The sequence below is a fragment of the Lepus europaeus genome, chromosome 12 (genome assembly GCF_033115175.1).
Source record: "Lepus europaeus isolate LE1 chromosome 12, mLepTim1.pri, whole genome shotgun sequence".
Lineage (NCBI taxonomy): Eukaryota > Metazoa > Chordata > Mammalia > Lagomorpha > Leporidae > Lepus > Lepus europaeus.
Genome location: NC_084838.1, coordinates 7,104,795 through 7,121,555, shown reverse-complemented (window position 1 = coordinate 7,121,555; position 16,761 = coordinate 7,104,795). Strand labels below are relative to the sequence as shown.

Sequence of the window (16,761 nt, the reverse complement as noted above, 5' to 3'; positions counted from 1 at the left end):
TGCGTGTGCCCGGAGCGCTCAGCTGGACGTCCTCCTTGGAGCACCGCCTGCCTCACGCCTGGAGCATTCCAGCGCTCTCAAAAGGCTCTTTGTGATCCGCTCCCCCGTGGGCTGGTGGAGGAGGAAGAGAAAGCAGAGGAGGAAGGCGGCCCCCTCCGGGACTGAGTTCCAGGCGGAAACCATCTTCCAGCCTGGCCATCTTCCCTAAGTGGCCTTTGTTTGGGAAGAAGCTAGCAAAAGAATGCCCTTTGAAATATCACTGGATTACGTAATCTGTAAGGAATCTGGGAATCTTGTTTTTGTTTAGCAGAACTTTTTAGGGGAAAAAAAAAAAAAGGTCTTCCGTGGAAGCTGCACCCGCTCCGCTCCGGAGGCGGGAACCTGGCGAGCTTTCCCTCGGACAGGGAAGGCCCCGCCTCCTCCCTCACTCCCCGTCCTCGCACACCTGCCGGGCTCTGCTGGGGCTGCCGCACCCTTGTTCATCCACACTGATGCTTGCTCGACCTCCTCAGAGGGTGGAAACCACAGTGTCACGCGTTTTGTTCTCGATCATAAAACACAGTGCTGTGGGGGGAGCCACGGTCTAACGTCGGCGTTTCCTGCCTTCGCGGGTGAGAGCAAACACAGGAAGCATCCGTCCAGGAAGAGGCTTGTCCTCACTGTCCAGGTCTCCCTGCCGTGCTGAGGTTGCTGGGCTGCCGAAGCTCGGGTGCAGCGGGGTGTAACTGCATTCGGTTGGCAGTGAGGCGATGGGGTTGCCGCCTACGGTGGCCCCAAGAAGCGTCTCTGCTGCCTTCCCCGTGTTTACAGCTAACCTTGAAAGGTGCCAGGACTTCCGGCTGTGCCAGTTCGGGTTGGCTGAGGGCTAAGTGAGGCTTGTCTGCAGCTTGCGTCCGTTCTCCTGGGAGTTGGGGGACCTGTTATAGTTTCCCGTGCAGAGTTGGGGTGGCTCTGGCGGGGAGTGGGGGGGAGCTCATGGCAACAGTGTTTGTGTCACCAGAGCCGTGAGCACTCCAGCGCCACCCCTCCCTGCTCTGTTGCCCCATTCTGAGGAGCTGCCCCCAGCCTGGTGCCAGGCGCTGGTGACAGAGGGTTGGGTGTCCTGGCCACTGGGACTGCGCCAAGTGTTTCTGGTGATTTTCACACCGATTCCCCTCCCAGCCTCCCCATGCCGTGGTGGGGCCACAGAGCAGTTAAGAGGGACTGGGGCTTGAACCGCTTAGTAGCTGTGTGTTCTTGGCTGCTCTGCCTGGCCTCTCTGAGTCACTGGGTCCTGGCAGTCACAGGTGCAGGGACTGATGCTGGCCCTGTCCCCACAGGCTCCCTGACGGAGCCAGGAGGCCCTAACAACAGCTCTGATGTTTTCGGTTTTATAGCTCCTTCTTCATCCCTTGGGGAACAAACTGAGCTGGTGGAGTTCTCTTTCTCAGGGGAAAAATAGCCAGAAGCATCCACTCCTGTTGTTTTCCAAAGACTTGTTTCCCACAAGGCCGCGTTGGGGCAGCCGTGTGTCCTCCGTGGTCAGCCCCTCGGACAGGCGCTGTGGCAGGAGGCTGGCGTGTGTGTGTGAGCTGAGAAGCAGTGGCCCGGGCCCCCCAGAGTCCGGGTGCCCGTGCTGGGCTTTGCTTTGCCGGCGCAGCCTTCCTCTCTGACAGCCAGCAGGACCCACGGGGAGAGAGGGCCCCAGGCTTTATCACAGGCTCATCCCAACCAGAACAGCCCCGAGAGCACCAGGACAAAGCCCAGGTGAGAAGCCAGGAGCTGCCGGGGTCTCTCATCTTGTGCTCTGGGCAGGCGCACCTGGCCTAGGGCCAGCCAACGGCTGCCTCACTGGGGCTGGGAACAGCGGTTCCAAGAATGTAGCCTGAGATAAGCAGCCGTGGCTCCGGGGGTCCCCTGGGGGAGGGCATGCTGCGGGCTGAGCTGCCCAGACAATGAGGAAGAGAGCCAGGCTCCGGCTGCTGAGTGCAGGACTTGGGAGCTGCCGGGCTTGGGTACAAAGGTGTTTCTGGCTGAGGCTGTGTTGGGGGAGAGCACAGAGAAGGGTTTGTCTTCCTGCACCAGGACCTGCCTGGAGGTCTCAAACAGTCCTGATAAGAGCTCTCTGCTGAGTGGCTGGGCCGCTGCTGTGCAAAGACCTTCTGCTGCTTGCTCCCCCTCCCCCAGCCTCCCTCCTCCCAGGCCCCAGTGGTCAGGTCCCGGCCCCTGGGGAGGCTTTGCTTTGATACTAAAAAGGCAGTCAGAACTTGGTCACCTCTGTGACGGACCCGCCGCCCTGCTGCCCCACGCACTGTGCAGGGTCCCCGGGTCAGGCAGTCAGAACTCGGGTCACCTCTGTGACGGACCCGCCGCCCTGCTGCCCCGCACGCTGTGCAGGGTCCCCGGGTCGGGCAGTCAGAACTCGGGTCACCTCTGTGACGGACCCGCCGCCCTGCTGCCCCGCGCGCTGTGCAGGGTCCCCGGGTCGGGCAGTCAGAACTTGGTCACCTCTGTGACGGACCCGCCGCCCTGCTGCCCCGCGCGCTGTGCAGGGTCCCCGGGTCGGGCAGTCAGAACTTGGTCACCTCTGTGACGGACCCGCCGCCCTGCTGCCCCACGCACTGTGCAGGGTCCCCGGGTCAGGCAGTCAGAACTTGGTCACCTCTGTGACGGACCCGCCGCCCTGCTGCCCCGCGCGCTGTGCAGGGTCCCCGGGTCGGGCAGTCAGAACTCGGGTCACCTCTGTGACGGACCCGCCGCCCTGCTGCCCCGCGCGCTGTGCAGGGTCCCCGGGTCGGGCAGCCCACCCTGGATTGTAAGGTGAAGCAGCCCGGGGCTGGGACCGTTTGAGGGGCCGAGAGTGGGGCCGTGCTTCTGGGTCTTGGCACAGACCCCTCGACTTGGTTACCTGCCTTCCCAACTGCCCAGTCTACCTGCTAAGCTCTAACAGATCCTGTAAGATGCAAGACGCAGCCCCGGCCCGGCCAGCCCTTCCCAACATGCAGACTCAGCCTACCGCCTTGGGCTCCCGGCGCCCCTCACATGTCCCTTTGTGGGGCACCCATCACACTCCTACAGTTTGCCACAGTGGCCTCACAGCCCAGTGTTCCTCACTGCTGGCTGCAGGTGCTTTGTTAATTCTGAGTTTTACAAACTCTGGCCTTGATGGATGCTGCTCCCCAGAGAGTTCCTTGCTCAGATCTGCTGTGTGCTGATGCTAAGGCACAGGAATGGGAGGTGCTGGCTGGTCCTGGGTGCCTTCTCCAACCTGCCACCTCCAGCCCCAGGCCTAGTGCTGTGACCTTCACCAAGTAGGGGCTGGGCCGATGCTGACGGCCCCCCTGGGGAAGAATCTTCCATGCTTCACTGTACTGAGTTTCCACAACATAACTCTGCAAGTTCATGACTCTTGTCCCCATTTTACAGAGGAGAAAATCGAGGCGTGAAGGAGTTAAATAACTTTGCCCTGAGCCAACAGCCGACAAGAGGGGAACCCAGGTGCAAACTCGGGTCTTTATGCATATACCATGGATCTGCCAGCCTCGTCCAAGTCCAGGAATGTCCCACGATCATCGTGTTAGAAACCAGAGATGCTTAGGCAAGAGATCTGTTGGGTAACCACTGAGGCCAGCCTGACTCATTCCGGATTATGATCGCATTCAGCTGAGCTGCTTGTGGTGCCCACGGGCTCGTTTGGGCCCCTGGGTCTGGGCCCCTGGTGTCCACAGCCACGTTTGGGCCCTGGATTTGGGCCCCTGGTGTCCACGGGCACGTTTGGGCCCCTGGGTTTGGGCCCCTGGTGTCCACGGGCACGTTTGGGCCACTGGGTTTGGGCCCCTGGTGTCCACGGGCACGTTTGGGCCTCTGGTCGTCCGCCAGGACGTAGTAATGCATCCTGCCCTTTTTTGGGAGCCTCTGACTTGAGGCAGACATGCCCACACATGAGCTAAGACAGGGATTGTTTGTTTACCTCGCTCTCCTTGTTTTGAGATGAAGAGACCAAGATCAAAGGGGACCCGAAGCCTTACATGGCTCAGCCCTGTGTGCCGAACACATTTCTTTGCAGTATTTCACTCCATAGCAATGGTGTCTGGGGACAGACTGCAGCAGCGCCTGCCTGAGGCTCCCAAGGACGAAACTGAGGTCCACGGGGCGGGGGGGTGGGGGACAACTTGCCTGAGGCCCTCTGTTCCTCAGAGGAGGGACCAGGACTGGAATCCAGGCCCCTCTGTTCCAAAGCACCTGCTCTCAACCCCTGCCCCCGGCCTCCGGCCCAGTGCCTCCCACAGAGGTGCTGTGCGGATGCCCCAGCCCGCCTCTCACCACCTCTGCCAGTGGACGGCACCGCCCACTGATCCTTGGCACTAGCACCCTCCAGCACGCAGGGTCAGCCCCTCTCTGGAGTACTGATGGTTGCTGTTAAAAAGTGTTGAAATGAATGTAAAACAGGACATTTTCAGGAGAAAGATCTCTCCTGGCTTACACAACACGGCGGTACCAGAAGCTTAGATGTGGAGCAAACACGAGTTTGGTTTTTGTGGAGATGGAAAACATTGTTCTTGTGTGGCATCCTGCTTGGGAGGCTGGTGTGTCCTGGGGGCGGGGGAGCTCTCTGCTCCCCTGGGAGTGAGGACTCTCGGAGTCCCCCAGTGCAGAGGAGCCAGCCCCAGAGTTAAAGTGCAAAGGCCCGAGGGAGCTGCGGGGGTGACTGTGGTCACACTTCCAGCTGTGCCAGCAACCCCCGCCTTCCCCACCGCGGTCCTCTGAGAACTGCATATTTTAAGGTGAAATGTGTATCTAGGAGCATATAGAAGCATCATGGAAAATTCCAGGCAGCTTGGACTCCAGGAAACGCGTGGCCACAGGGTGTTCCTCCCCCCCCACCCCTGCTCCCGTGCTGTGTCTCTCAAACTTCACGCGACAACACCTTCCTTTGCTGAGGCACGGCCGGCACCTGAGCTGGCAGCAGGGGCTCCCTGGCTGCTGACAGAGCGTTTTGTGCAAAGCCTGGAAGCCTGCAGGCGCCAGAGAACCTTTGCCCTCCTCCGAGACTCCCTGTTTCCTGGTTCTACCTTTGGGCGTCCATCTAAGGAATGTGGTCCCCCCCACCGCGCCCCCCCATACACGCCAGCCCCTGCGGCTCAGCCCAAGGGATTACGCAAGTCCCTGGCCCAGCTTCAGCCGGCCGCGGCTTTTCCCCAACTCGCGATCGCAGCCAAGGGAACCCGGGCGCCTGGCTCTGAGGCCCGCGTGGCCTGGGACCCCGGGCAAGGGGACTTACCCGACGGCTTGTCTGTGGAGGAGGGGAGGCTGGTGAGGATGGGCATGGTGGGCAGAGGGGGCGGCAGCACCTTCAAGTTCTGGTCGCTCTGGATCTCGTTGGTGGAGATCTGGTTGATGATGCGGTTGTAGGTGGGCGGCTGGTAGGCGCGCGGCGGGGCGGCGGGCGGCGGCTGGGGCACGGGCCTGGCGGCGGGCGCCCTCTGGCAGTGCTCCTCGAGCTGCGCGATGGTCTCGGACTGGTTGTGGGCCAGCGTGGCCAGGTGCTGGTACTTGTGCTCCAGGTCCTTGTACTTGCTGGCCAGCTGCAGCATGTCGGCCGTCTGGTTGAGGATCCTGTTCTCCAGCTGCGAGAGCTCCAGCGCGTTGTCGCGCTTGCGGATGATCTCGTGCAGCAGCTGCATGTAGAGCTGCGTGACGCGCGAGTTCATGTTGCGGCTCTCCTTGCGCAGCAGCTTCACCTCGCTCACGATGCCGCCGTCCACCTCCACCAGCTGCTGCAGCGTCTCGATCTGCCGCTTCTGCTTGAGCAGCTCGCTGTTGAGCAGCTCCAGCTCCTGCTTGTGCACGCGGTTCTCTAGGAGCACCTCGGGCTCCTTGGAGTTGACGCAGATGGCGCCCGTGACCCGCTGCTGGGGCACGATGAAGGTGTAGGTGCACTTGTCCGAGGACTCGCCCGCCCGCTTGTACCTGTTCAGGTAAATGAACTCCCTGGGTGAGCCCTCCTCGGTGCCCTCAAAACCGTCCTCGGGGTCAGCGGCGGCTCCCAGGGCAGCCAGCAGCCCCAGCCACCAGCACGTCGCGCTCAGCGGCTTCATGGTCTTTGCCAAACGGCGCTCCCTTACGCTTTGTGATTGGAGTCTGAAGAAAGCCTGAAAGGACACAGAGGAGAGGATCAGCGGCGGGGCCCAGCACTGCCTGTGGCCTGCGCCGTCACAATCCCAGCCTTCCTGTCGGGCACAGTGTCCCAAAAGCACAGCTTCAGAGGAGGACAGCTGTTCCGGAAGGGACAGGACACAGGCAGGCCCGCTGGGAATGGGAAACGCAGGGGATGGGCCCAGGGCATCTGAAGGCCGGAGGCCACGGCCCTGCCACTCCCTGTGACAGCTGCAGTGCCCAGAGCCTGAGAGCCACATCCGGGCGGCTCGAAACTAGGCAGGGGAGGGTGAGGGAGGGTGGTCTGGCTTTCCTCGGCCATTTCCCGGGACCCTCCCAAGCCCCTGCCCTCGCTGTGACACGCGTCCCACTAGAGTTTGATCTCTGCTCCACTGTCGGCTCCATGGGGGCAGGTAGTGTGCCGGTGCAGCCTGTGTCCCCGGAATGCCGCGCTAGGCAAGGCTTTGGGAGAACGTTTGTGCCGGTGCAGCCTGTGTCCTCGGAATGTCGCACTGGGCAAGGCTTTGGGAGAACGTTTGTTAAAGGAGTGAGGTGCTAGGCCCAGTGTGGGATGCGCCAAGTTTGTAGTGGACAGTGTCAGTAGGAGGCTGTGTCCGGTCACGTGGCTCTGGTCTGTGTTAGCCAAGCGACAGAGCCCCAAACAGGAACAAACAACTGAGCTCCTCCAGAGCCAAAAATGTGCAACAGCGGTGACGACACGGACTGCTCACTGCTCTGCGATTACACCAGACGGGGGCAGGCCACAGACACGTGTCTCCGGGTCCGGCCCGGTTTGGGCCGCTCATCCCTGCACCGGAGGCCTGCACCGGCAGTGTGCGGTATGCTGGGGCCCGGCTGCAGGCCGCACAGAGCCAGCTCCTGCCCTCACGGGGCCCCCACCTCATTCCCCAGTCCCCACGTGCCGTGACGCGGAGATAGCACGCATGTGACTGGGTACAACAGGGCACTGACCTAATGGAGGGCTCAGGGACGTGTCCCTGAGAAAGTGACCTCTGGGCTGACCCCGGAGGGATGAGTAGGAATCAGGCGGGTCACGCCAGGCCCCAGCAGCCCTCCCCGTCCACTCCCCCATCATCACATCACGTGTCCCCTGCAGTCGAGCTGTAATGCTCTTCACTTCAAAGAAGACCCTTTCCGGACCTCCTGTCCCCTCTCCCGCTACTGTCCCATGTCTCTGCCCCCCCCCCCCCATTTCCAGAAAGCTCCTCCTGCTGTTGTCTCTCGAGCCCACCCCCAGCAGGCCTTGCTGCCCCTTCCCCTCTCAGTGCCCTGTGAGGCAAGGTCACTGCTGGCCTCCGTCTCCCAGAGGGCATGGCCAGCTTCTGGTTCTCATCCACGCTCCGCCTGTCGGCCCTGGGGCCATGGTGACGGCTCCTTTCTTGAATTCCTTTCCAGAGCGCCCCGTGCCCTCCTGCCACTCAGGCCGCCCCTTAGCCGTCTTCCTAGCTCCATCCTCAGACTCCCCTCCGTCTCCAGCATCTCACCTAGGCTTGCACGAGTCACACTCAACGTGCGGTTCTGCAGCCCACACTCTCCCAGGACCACACGCGGCCACGCCCACTGGGCCCTCCCCTAGGCACATCACACTCACTGAGCCACCTGCCCTGGCTGCCCCACGCCTGCATCTCCGCCTGCCCACCCCGGCCTTAACCATGTTCACAAGTGGCAATTCTGGTTGCTCAGGCCGAAAACCTTAAAGCCTCAGCTACTTCTGTTTCTTTCCTGCCACACACCTAACTCAGCACCAAGTCCGGAAACGCGGTCCTGGAGTAGCCCCAGACTCTGTCTGCCTGCAGCCACCCGGAGCATCAGACCTTCCCCACCGCCTGCTCTCCTGACCCCTGCCTTGTTCTCCCTACATTCTGCCCTGAAGTGGTTCTTTTTTTTTTTTTTTAAGATTTTATTTATTTATCTTAGAGGTAGAATTAGAGAGGGAGAGACAGAGAGAAAGGTCTTCCATCTGCTGGTTCACTCCCCTAATGGCTACAATGGCTGGAGCTAGGCCGACCTGAAGCCAGGAGCCAGGAGCTTCTTCCAGGTCTCCCATGTGAGTACAGGGGCCCAAGCACTGGGACCATCTTCCACTGCTTTCCCAGGCCATCAGCAGAGAGCTGGATCAGAAGAGGAGCAGCTGGGACTCGAACCGGCACCCACAGGGGATGCTGGCACCGCAGGCGGAGGCTTAGCCTGCTAGGCCACAGCACCAGCCCCAAAATGATCCTTTTTAAAAAGTCACATTGGGTCAGTCTTCTGCTCAAACTCTCCACTGGCCGCAGGTCTTGTGGAGAGAAGCTGGTGGTCTCTGAGGCCCTCCCTGATCCGGCCCCTGCTGCTTCCCTGGCCCATCTCCTGACCCTCTCCTCTCCTGAGTCTGTGTTGATCTGTCAGATCCTCCCTGCTTGTTTAAGCTCCAGAATGCACTGTCCCTCACTGCCCCCCGCGAGTGTGAGCTCCATGAGCGTGGGGGCGGCTGCGTGGCCACTGCTCCAGCTGCAGTGCCCAGCTTGTAGCCTGGATGCCTGGAGCCCAGTGAACTCTTGCTGACGGAAGACCGAGAGCCCGGCCTGCAGTTCCCGGGAGGAGGCGGTGCTGGGGCTGCCCGAGGTGGGATCGGGTCTGCTCAGGGCCGGGTGAGATATTTGCTGGTAACGTCCACTCTGTGCCCACCCCTGTGCTGACCATTTTGCAGAAGTTTCCCTCTCTCCTGGATTCTCGCAGCCCCTTTGAGGGAGATGCTGTTGCGATTTCCATTGTACAGATGGGGAAACAGGCTGAGAGGCTCTGTGACTGGCCCAGAACCACAGAGACTCAGCCCCGGCCCTGTGGGTGCTAACCTTCCAGCTCTCACGCCTACACAGGAGTGTGCTTACTCTGGTTTTACGTAGTTAAAAAGCATTAGCATCACCATTTCTGCTTTCGCACATTCATCTCGGGGGGAGTGACAACCAGCACACAGGACCTAAGAGTTCTGTCCACCCTGGACCCCTCGGGAGCCTCTCTGGCAAGTGCAGACCGAATGCTCCCAGGGCCGGGCCCAGCTGTTTTCCTCGAGATCTACAAAGTCCACGCAGGGTCCCAGTGGGCAGCACACGCCTCTCTAGCCACACAAAGGTGCGTGAGAGCTGCCAGGAGGTGGGGCTGCAGTGGAAACCGGGCAGAGTTTGGAAGTGTTTGCCTGGTTTCCAAGGGCCCTTTGACCCATCCCTAGCCACACCCGCTTGAGAACAATGGGGAGGAGCCACCCTCCAGGCTGGGGCGGGCCTACCGGGCACCTCCTGCAGGCTGCTCACCTGTGGCAGCTGGGGACAAACCCCTCCCTGTGCTGGGGGCAGAGGTGCCTTCCCCCATCCTGCCCAAGAGACTGCCAGAGGCTCAGGGAGGCAGCCCGTCTCCAGGAAAAGTTTCGTTTCTGAAGTTCTGTTGCCTCCCCAGTGCGGGCACTCACAACTTCCAGGTGAAGCTCCCGCCCTTGGACTTGAGGTCTCGAAGTCTGAGCCTCTTCTGCAGAATCGAGGCGATCGCTCCCCCTTGCGCACTGGGTAGGCAGCGTGGAAGCACTTCAGAGACCAGAGATCAGGACAGCGTGGGGTTGACACTATCCCGGGAGCAAGGAAGCAGTGGCCGCACAGGCCAACAGTGAAGGCGCCCAGTGGCGGGCCAGGAGGCACCTGCACTTCGCTGCCTCCTCAGGTCCGCACTGTCATCCACAAGGAGCACGTGTTATCCCCACTGGATCCTCCTCACAGAGCAGGGCTCTGGCAGGAGGCCAGCCTGGAAGCCGTCCACTGGGCAGACCGGGCCCCGGCTGGCCTGGCCTTCTCCTGTCTTGCCCAGGGCCAGCACAGGGTAGGGAGGCCGGAGACATGACTACATGATCATGACCCTTGAGGTCTTGAGAGGGGCAGACAAAAGATTGAGCACTCTTAAAAGTTCCTGCCCACACAGGGCTGCAGGTCCTGGGCCCTCTGTGTACACTGTGTCTGGCCAGATCGTTCCAGATCAGAGCTCAGGGTTGGTATCGTGCCCATGTTGAGGGTGAGGAATTGGAAGCCCCAGGTGGTGTCAGGTAGCTGGCTCGAGGTCCCATTGATAGGACTGGAGCCAGGCTTGAAGCTGTGTGCTGGATTCTGGGCCCCACTGGGAGCCAGCTGGGCCACAGGAAGGAAGGGGAGACCCGGGGCCCCGTGCTGGGTGCCTGACACCATTGTCCTAGGTAATGAGCGGACAGTAGAGAACCTGCCACCCGGACAGGCAGAGTGACTTGCCCAGGAACACAGGCGGGTCAGAGCCGGCACTACCAGTCTAGAACCTGGGCCAGCCTCACGCCGAGGGCTGCCCTCGTCACGCCGCACTCAGCCACGCAGTCATTTATTTTCCTTAAGGATTCCACGCCCCCCCCCCCATACACACCGCCATTTTTTTGCCAATTTGGCAGTTCTTAATGGGCAGTAATGAGTTTGTTTACTTTCGCTCTCTTGATATTTATTCAACTAATTGCATCCCAAGAGACCCCCCCCCCCATTCCAGCCATTTTGGCCTGGAGCAGAACTCCGCTCCCCTCAAAGTGACGATCCGCAGCCCCTTCCTGTGACCAACACAGAAAAGCAACATCCAACTGTTTTCCTTGGCTCCCAAATTAAAATAAAAACGACTCTTGAAATTGCTTTTCCACATTGTGTCGTGAGGAGTTTCCATTATGCGAGGGTTTTCCCTCCCCACAAGGGAGGCTGTGTGACCAGGCCACGTGACAGCCCCGCTCACAGGGAGGTGGCTTCCCTAGGTTTGGGTCCCACCCAGCCTCCGGTGGGCTGCTTCCGAGTGTCCCCACTTGGCCGGGCGCAGCAGGGCCACACACCGCGCGTCCACATCCCTCTCACCACCACGGCGCTCTGTGGGAAGAAATGGCGTCTTCATAAAACGGGGGCTGTGTCCCGCCCTGTGGCTGACGCTGCTGGCCTGGGGTACACTGCTGAGTTCTCCCCAGAGAAAGTTAGGGCTGAGAGACGTTGGGATGATAAAAATCGTCCCAGCCAGTGGTCCTCGCTGCTGCCCCGGCATCGCGTGGCCGCCCTCTCCAGTAGTTCTGCCCATGGCCCCAGCAGGGAGCCCTGTTATCTCGGGGCCTCCACACACGGTGGCCCCTGTAGTGCGCTGTGCCACTCCAGGGGACACAGCTCACACCCCTGGTCTTTGCAGTCGGGATGTTTGTACTAGAGCAGTTTCCTGATTCTCAGGGCTGACGGCGGGGCTCGCGCTGGTCCCCTTTTACAGGTGGGGAAAGCTCTGTGGTCTGAGACCGAGTCATCTGTCCACAAAGTGGCAGAGCTGGCGGGAGAACCCCCCCAAATAGCACGCTATGAACGCAGAGAAACCAGAGTGCCGGGAGATCCCACAGAGACAGGACCCTGACGCTCCGGGCAGCAGGAGGACAGGATCTGGGGCTGCAGACTCCAGGGACGCCTTGGGGTTTATTGTGGCTCTCTGGAGCTGCTCCTTCCTCTGTCCAGGCTGTGCTCCCATGCGAAGTACGCACAAAGGGCAGGAACGCTCCCCCACCACATGCGCACACACGCACACACACGCGCTGCTTCGTTGGTCTGTGAGCATGGACAAAGGCAGGGGGTGAGTCCAGCCCAAGGAGCCCTTGTCTGCCAAGGCGGGGAAGGCGTGGGCCCAGCTGGCAGCGGGGAAGCTGGAATCCTGGGCTGTGCTGGAGTCCGTCGACCGGCCCAGAGCAGGAGCGGAGATCGTGAGACCCACATGGGGACGAGGGAAATCTTTGGTGCTGGCCGGCTGTCGTTCCCCGGAAAGCTGGTTGGAAGGCACGCTGGTAGAGTGGCTCCCAGACCAGCGTGGGAGGGGCCGGGCGAGGGGGTCTAGCCCAGGAGGAAAGTCCGCAGCACTACCAGCTGTCATTTGTTTGTTGTGTGTTCTCACAACCCTGTAAATAGAGAATCTCGTGTCCCCGTGGCCCTGGTGGAGGCCTGGGGTCTCGTGCCATTGTTAACCGTCCGTCCCTCCCTCTCGGAAGTGTCCTGGATGGGCAAAAGATTCCATGGTCCCCTTAAGTGGGAGAAAGGTGTGGTCTGCCTTCGGCCTTAGGGGAGACTGAGGTCCAGTCAGGTCAGCTCGCTTCCCTGAGGTCACCTGGGGTCAGTGTCAGGACTGGGGTCCAGATCTCTCCAGCCGAGATGAGCAAAAGGAGCTTGTTTAACGGCTGCATGCAGATGGCTTCTTGCTGTTGGCCAAGTAAGTGGAGGTGGCTTCCGGGTCAGCACAAGGGTGAGTCTCGTTGGATGTTGGAGCCCCCTGATCATGCGTGTGAGTGGGCGTCCAGGACGGGCAGTGGCAGCCTCCCAGTAGAAAACCTGGGGAAGGGGCCGTTCCTCGTTTGTCCTGGGTGATTTCCCCGGCAGCCTGCATGCCAAGGAGGGAACGTCTGGATCGCCAGCTGCCGTCTCCTTCCCGCTAGGGTCCTGTGCATCACCCCACCCAGGGAGGCTGCAGCCAGCTCCATTGTGCAACGCTCCGCCACCCAGCTGGCCAGCCGCTGTATACGCCTCTACCTGGGTCTACCCTTTATGGGTGATGGGGAGCCAGGCAGGACCGAGGGAGGCTGAGTCTCGGGTCAGGCAGAGCTGCCTGGAGGAGTGGTGTCGGGGTCTGGATCTGCCTGACGCCTGGACCCTTGTGCTTCTGCCACGGGTGAGTCGCTGGCTCCAGAAGAGGCTGAGTTCATGGAGGAGGTGGTCTGCGGTCGCACTGTGAGCTCACAGGACAGGAGGGGACGTGGTCAGGCAGTGGGGAGCTGCTTGTCTTTGCCAGGGGGACAAGGCTACGGCTGTTATTTTTGACGGGGCAGTATCTGAGAGCCATTTTGAGATTCCCCCGAAGTCTGCACTCTGAGCCCTCCGTGCCAGGAGCTGTGGCCAGCAGAGAGGCGGCCGGGAGGCGTCTGCAGAAGCCATCTCAGAGTCCAGCTCCAGAGTTGGCTGCTGCACGTCCGGCTCGGCCTGGTGTGCTCTGGGGTCCTGGACTTTGGGGAGCCTCAGGCAAGAGGGAGAAGTCGGGGTGGGGGGAGCCGAGTAGACAGCACCACCTGAATGCGGGCCTTGCCTGGAGCTGCTCCCCCGGGCCAGGCTGGCTGGCCTGGGCCCCGGGGCCGTGTGGCCTGTGGGGTGGGCTGAGCCCTTGAGCACTGAGACAAATGCTGTTTGTGCCCAACTCATCAGTCCCAGCAGCTCTGCGTGGCCGGGGCTGTGCTTTCCCCCATTTCACAGATGAGCAGACCGAGGCAGGGGGTGGAGTTACGTGCTGCGGTCACAGAGCTGCCGAGGTGGGAGGCGCTCAGCAGTGGCTGACACACAGTCCGCCCTCGTGGGGGTTGGTGTGGGACCATTGGGGGCCGAATCTGTTCCAGGAGCCAGGCAGGCCATCAGGCCTCACTCAGGGCCCAGAACAGGGCTTTGCTGTGGTGGTCTTGGGCCTGCCTCTCTGGAGAATCAGGCAGCAGGGCAGGGGGCTGGGGCCCTGGGGGCTGCCAGCCCTGGGACAGGCCGAGTTCCCCAGAGAACGGGCCTGGCACAATGGCTCAATTGTGAGGGCCTGGTTCCCCCACCCGGCACTGAGAATGCGACTCAGAGTGCTGCGTGCATGCTCGGGGCACGGTAACCACCAGCCCCCGCGCCGGGGGCGAGGCTCCCCGTCCCAGAGCTGAGTTCTGGCAGCACCTGTCGCGCGGGCTCCAGGCTGCTGGGCGCTTCAGGGAGGCGCACAGAAAAGATGCTCTCTTCCCTGACGCTTAAGATTTCCGCCCCGCGGCCATCCGGGATCGGCTGGGCTCCAGCGAACAGTCATGTCGGAATCCCTGCTTTCCAGGAGAGGCGCTGCGCCCTAAGCCTCCGTTTTCCCTTCTGTAAAAGGGGAGAGAGGCCTCCCAGCTCTCACACCGCCGTGAATTTGTGTGGTTATTCACCGACCGTCCGCCTCTGGCGCTGCGCCGTGGGCTCTTTGGAGCAGAGGCCTCCCCCGATACCTGCCGTCAGCAGAGACCATTCCAGACTAAATGGCTGTGACCCAGAAAGGCCCAGTGCCTGGGGTGCCTTCCCGGGCAGGGCTGCAGCCTCCCCGGTGTGTTCTCCTGGAGCCCCCAGTTGCGACCTCCCGGATGTTTCTCAGGCCCTCATGCAGCCAGGGAGGCTCTGAGCTCGGAGTCCCAGCCCCATGGAGCTCTCCAAGCCGTCCGTGGCTTCTCGGGCACAGAGACACGTGTTTGCCGAGGCCCTGCCCTTGCCGGCGAGTGCCGGCGTCCGTGGTGCTGATGTGGGGAAGCACCCAGGCACGGGCTGACGTGATTGTGTTGAGGTGCCTCTGTGGGAAAGGTGGCAGCAATGCATGTTCTGTGTCAAGGGTGGGCCTCCATGGGGAGCAAGTGGTACATTCGGGTTGGGTCGGCGTGGGGGTTTTGGACTGGGGAGCAGCAGGGGGTGAATGTGGCTGCTGGGGCTCTGGGACCAACTGGCAGTCAGGATAAGAGTACCTTGAACCAGGCAGTGGACTGAGGAAGGCACGTGCTTTAGAGACAGACAGACCCGGGTGTGAGTCCCACATCACCACTTCCTGTGTGACCTCTGAGCCTTGGTTTGCCCATCTGTAAAATGGGGTGTTAAAACCAGCCTCTCCCTCCTAGGAACCCCTGAAGGATGGAGAGTGTGGGCGGGGATGCCGGGCAGCGCCCTCGGGGCCAAGAGCCTCATACTCTCGCATCTGATCCACAGGACTGCCCCATTGCGTAAGAAGCAGCTCTGTTTCTGTCAGCCAGGCCCACAAAGTCAGCCAGAGCCTCTGCCCGGGCCAAGCTGCCCGGAGAGGACAGTGAGGCACTGGGGCTCCAGGCTGGAGCCGGGAGGCCTGCAGCTTCGGCAGCCCCAGCGGCCCTGTGCTGGAGATGCAAACGCTTGACAGAGCTTGCACAACACTTCTTAGAGCCGTGGGAGCCCTCTGGGGACCATGGGACAGAAGCTGTTGTCCCGGGCCAAGATGAAGCAGACTGGCCATCACAGTGGCCAGAGCTGGTGATGGCTGCCCCGCCCTCTCCACTCTGCAACTGTGGAGCTGCAGGAGAACTGGTGCGGACCCCCTGCCACCCCGAGGCTGCTCCACCCCCCTTCTCCCTTCTCTGCCTTCCTGGCAGGATCGTAGTGCCCCAGGGCGGCAGGGCGCTCTGTAAGCCTGGCGCCAGCTGCCTTTGCTGGGGGTGTCTGCACTTTTCCTTAGTGTGGCCTTGTAGGACGCACACATGCTGCAGGTGGCCCCAAACCCAGACCTCAGAAAGCCCCGCTCCAGGCTTCTGGAAGGCCCCCGAGTGTGGCTGCTGATGGCAGCTGCGGCATTGGCTCTGCCTTGTGGGGTTTCCTGAAAACGCTGGCAGGATGAATAGGCAAAAGAATCTGGGCCTCTGCTCTTCCCTCGATGCCTTCCCGATGGTTGTGGCTGTGATCATCACTGACTGACGTTTCCTAGGGTTTGCCGCGCACCGGGCACCGCGTGCAGGCTTGCGATCACGTGCTCACACTCCTCTTGGAAAGCACGGAGCCTGGCTCCCAGTGGCCCTGGAGCCGCACGCCAGGCTCACCATCCCAGGGCACTCGCTAGCCACCTAGCCTTGGGCACATTACTTCACTTCTCCCTCAGTTTCTTCACCTGTCAAATGGGGATGAATAACAGTACTTGTGTTACCAGCCGCGGGTGAGAACTCTGCCGTTAGCTGCGGCTGAAACACGGGCACTGTTGTTAGCCCAACTCGCAGATAAGGAAATCGAGCTTTGGGAAGCCTGTGTCCTGCCAGAGCTGCTTGGCTAAGCAACTACAAGGGCCAGGACTCGCAGCCAGCCCGAGAGCATTGCCCTGCTCTGCCTCCATTGGAAGAGCACACGTGGGGAGCGCTTGGCCCGCTTCAGAAGTGGCGTTCTCAACTCTCCCCCAAGCCCCGGGCAGGAGGTCCCTTTCTAAGTCACCGAACTGGCCTCTGGGAGCTCTGCTAATCCCACAGCGGAGGCAGCAGCTGACCCGTGACACACATCTCGGAGGGAGAGGGAACGGTCAGGCAAAGCTTCTGCCGGGAAGTGTTATCTAACGCGGAGTGCTTTCAAGGGACTGGCTGTGTGCAGCTCCTGCCGCCCTCCTGCCCGCCCCTGCTTCTCAGCCACATCCAGTGGGCAGGAGGGCTGGGTGCACGCGTCCTCGGGCACAGAGGGACCATCCAGGCAGCACCTTGCCCCAATCACAGTGGCAGATACCTCCAGGCGACACGTGCCATCCAGCAAGGGACGCCCGGCTCCTGTTCCCCCAGCTGGAGGGCTGCGAGCAGAGGCTGCCGGGCTTCAGGGCACTTTCCGGGCAGGAGCTCCCGGCCGCCTCCGGACAGCGATCGCTCCTGCATTGGCACCCGTGTGGTGCACCGATCCCTCCGGGGTGCACGGGAGCCCGAAGCCTAAAGATGACTTCCCAACCTCTGCCTCCTGAGCCAGTCCCTGCCTGTCACGCACACACCTCCACGCACGCACAGCACACACCCCACTGCCGAGCAGGGCCCGGGAGCTGCCT

General features: G+C 61.6%; 2 protein-coding genes across 7 annotated transcripts in view; one reads left to right on the top strand and one right to left on the bottom strand.

Annotated features, from left to right (window-relative positions):
* Positions 1-16,761, top strand: part of RALGPS1 (Ral GEF with PH domain and SH3 binding motif 1) — a 260,164-nt gene that overhangs the window by 160,272 nt on the left and 83,131 nt on the right. The window lies entirely within an intron of this gene.
* The window catches only part of ANGPTL2 (angiopoietin like 2), a 29,268-nt gene that overhangs the window by 11,849 nt on the left and 658 nt on the right, over positions 1-16,761 (bottom strand). The window contains exon 2 of the mRNA XM_062207524.1: positions 5,261-6,131. Coding sequence (XP_062063508.1) covers positions 5,261-6,077 — 817 coding nt within the window. The 5' untranslated portion in view covers positions 6,078-6,131. The remainder of the gene's footprint in view (positions 1-5,260; positions 6,132-16,761) is intronic.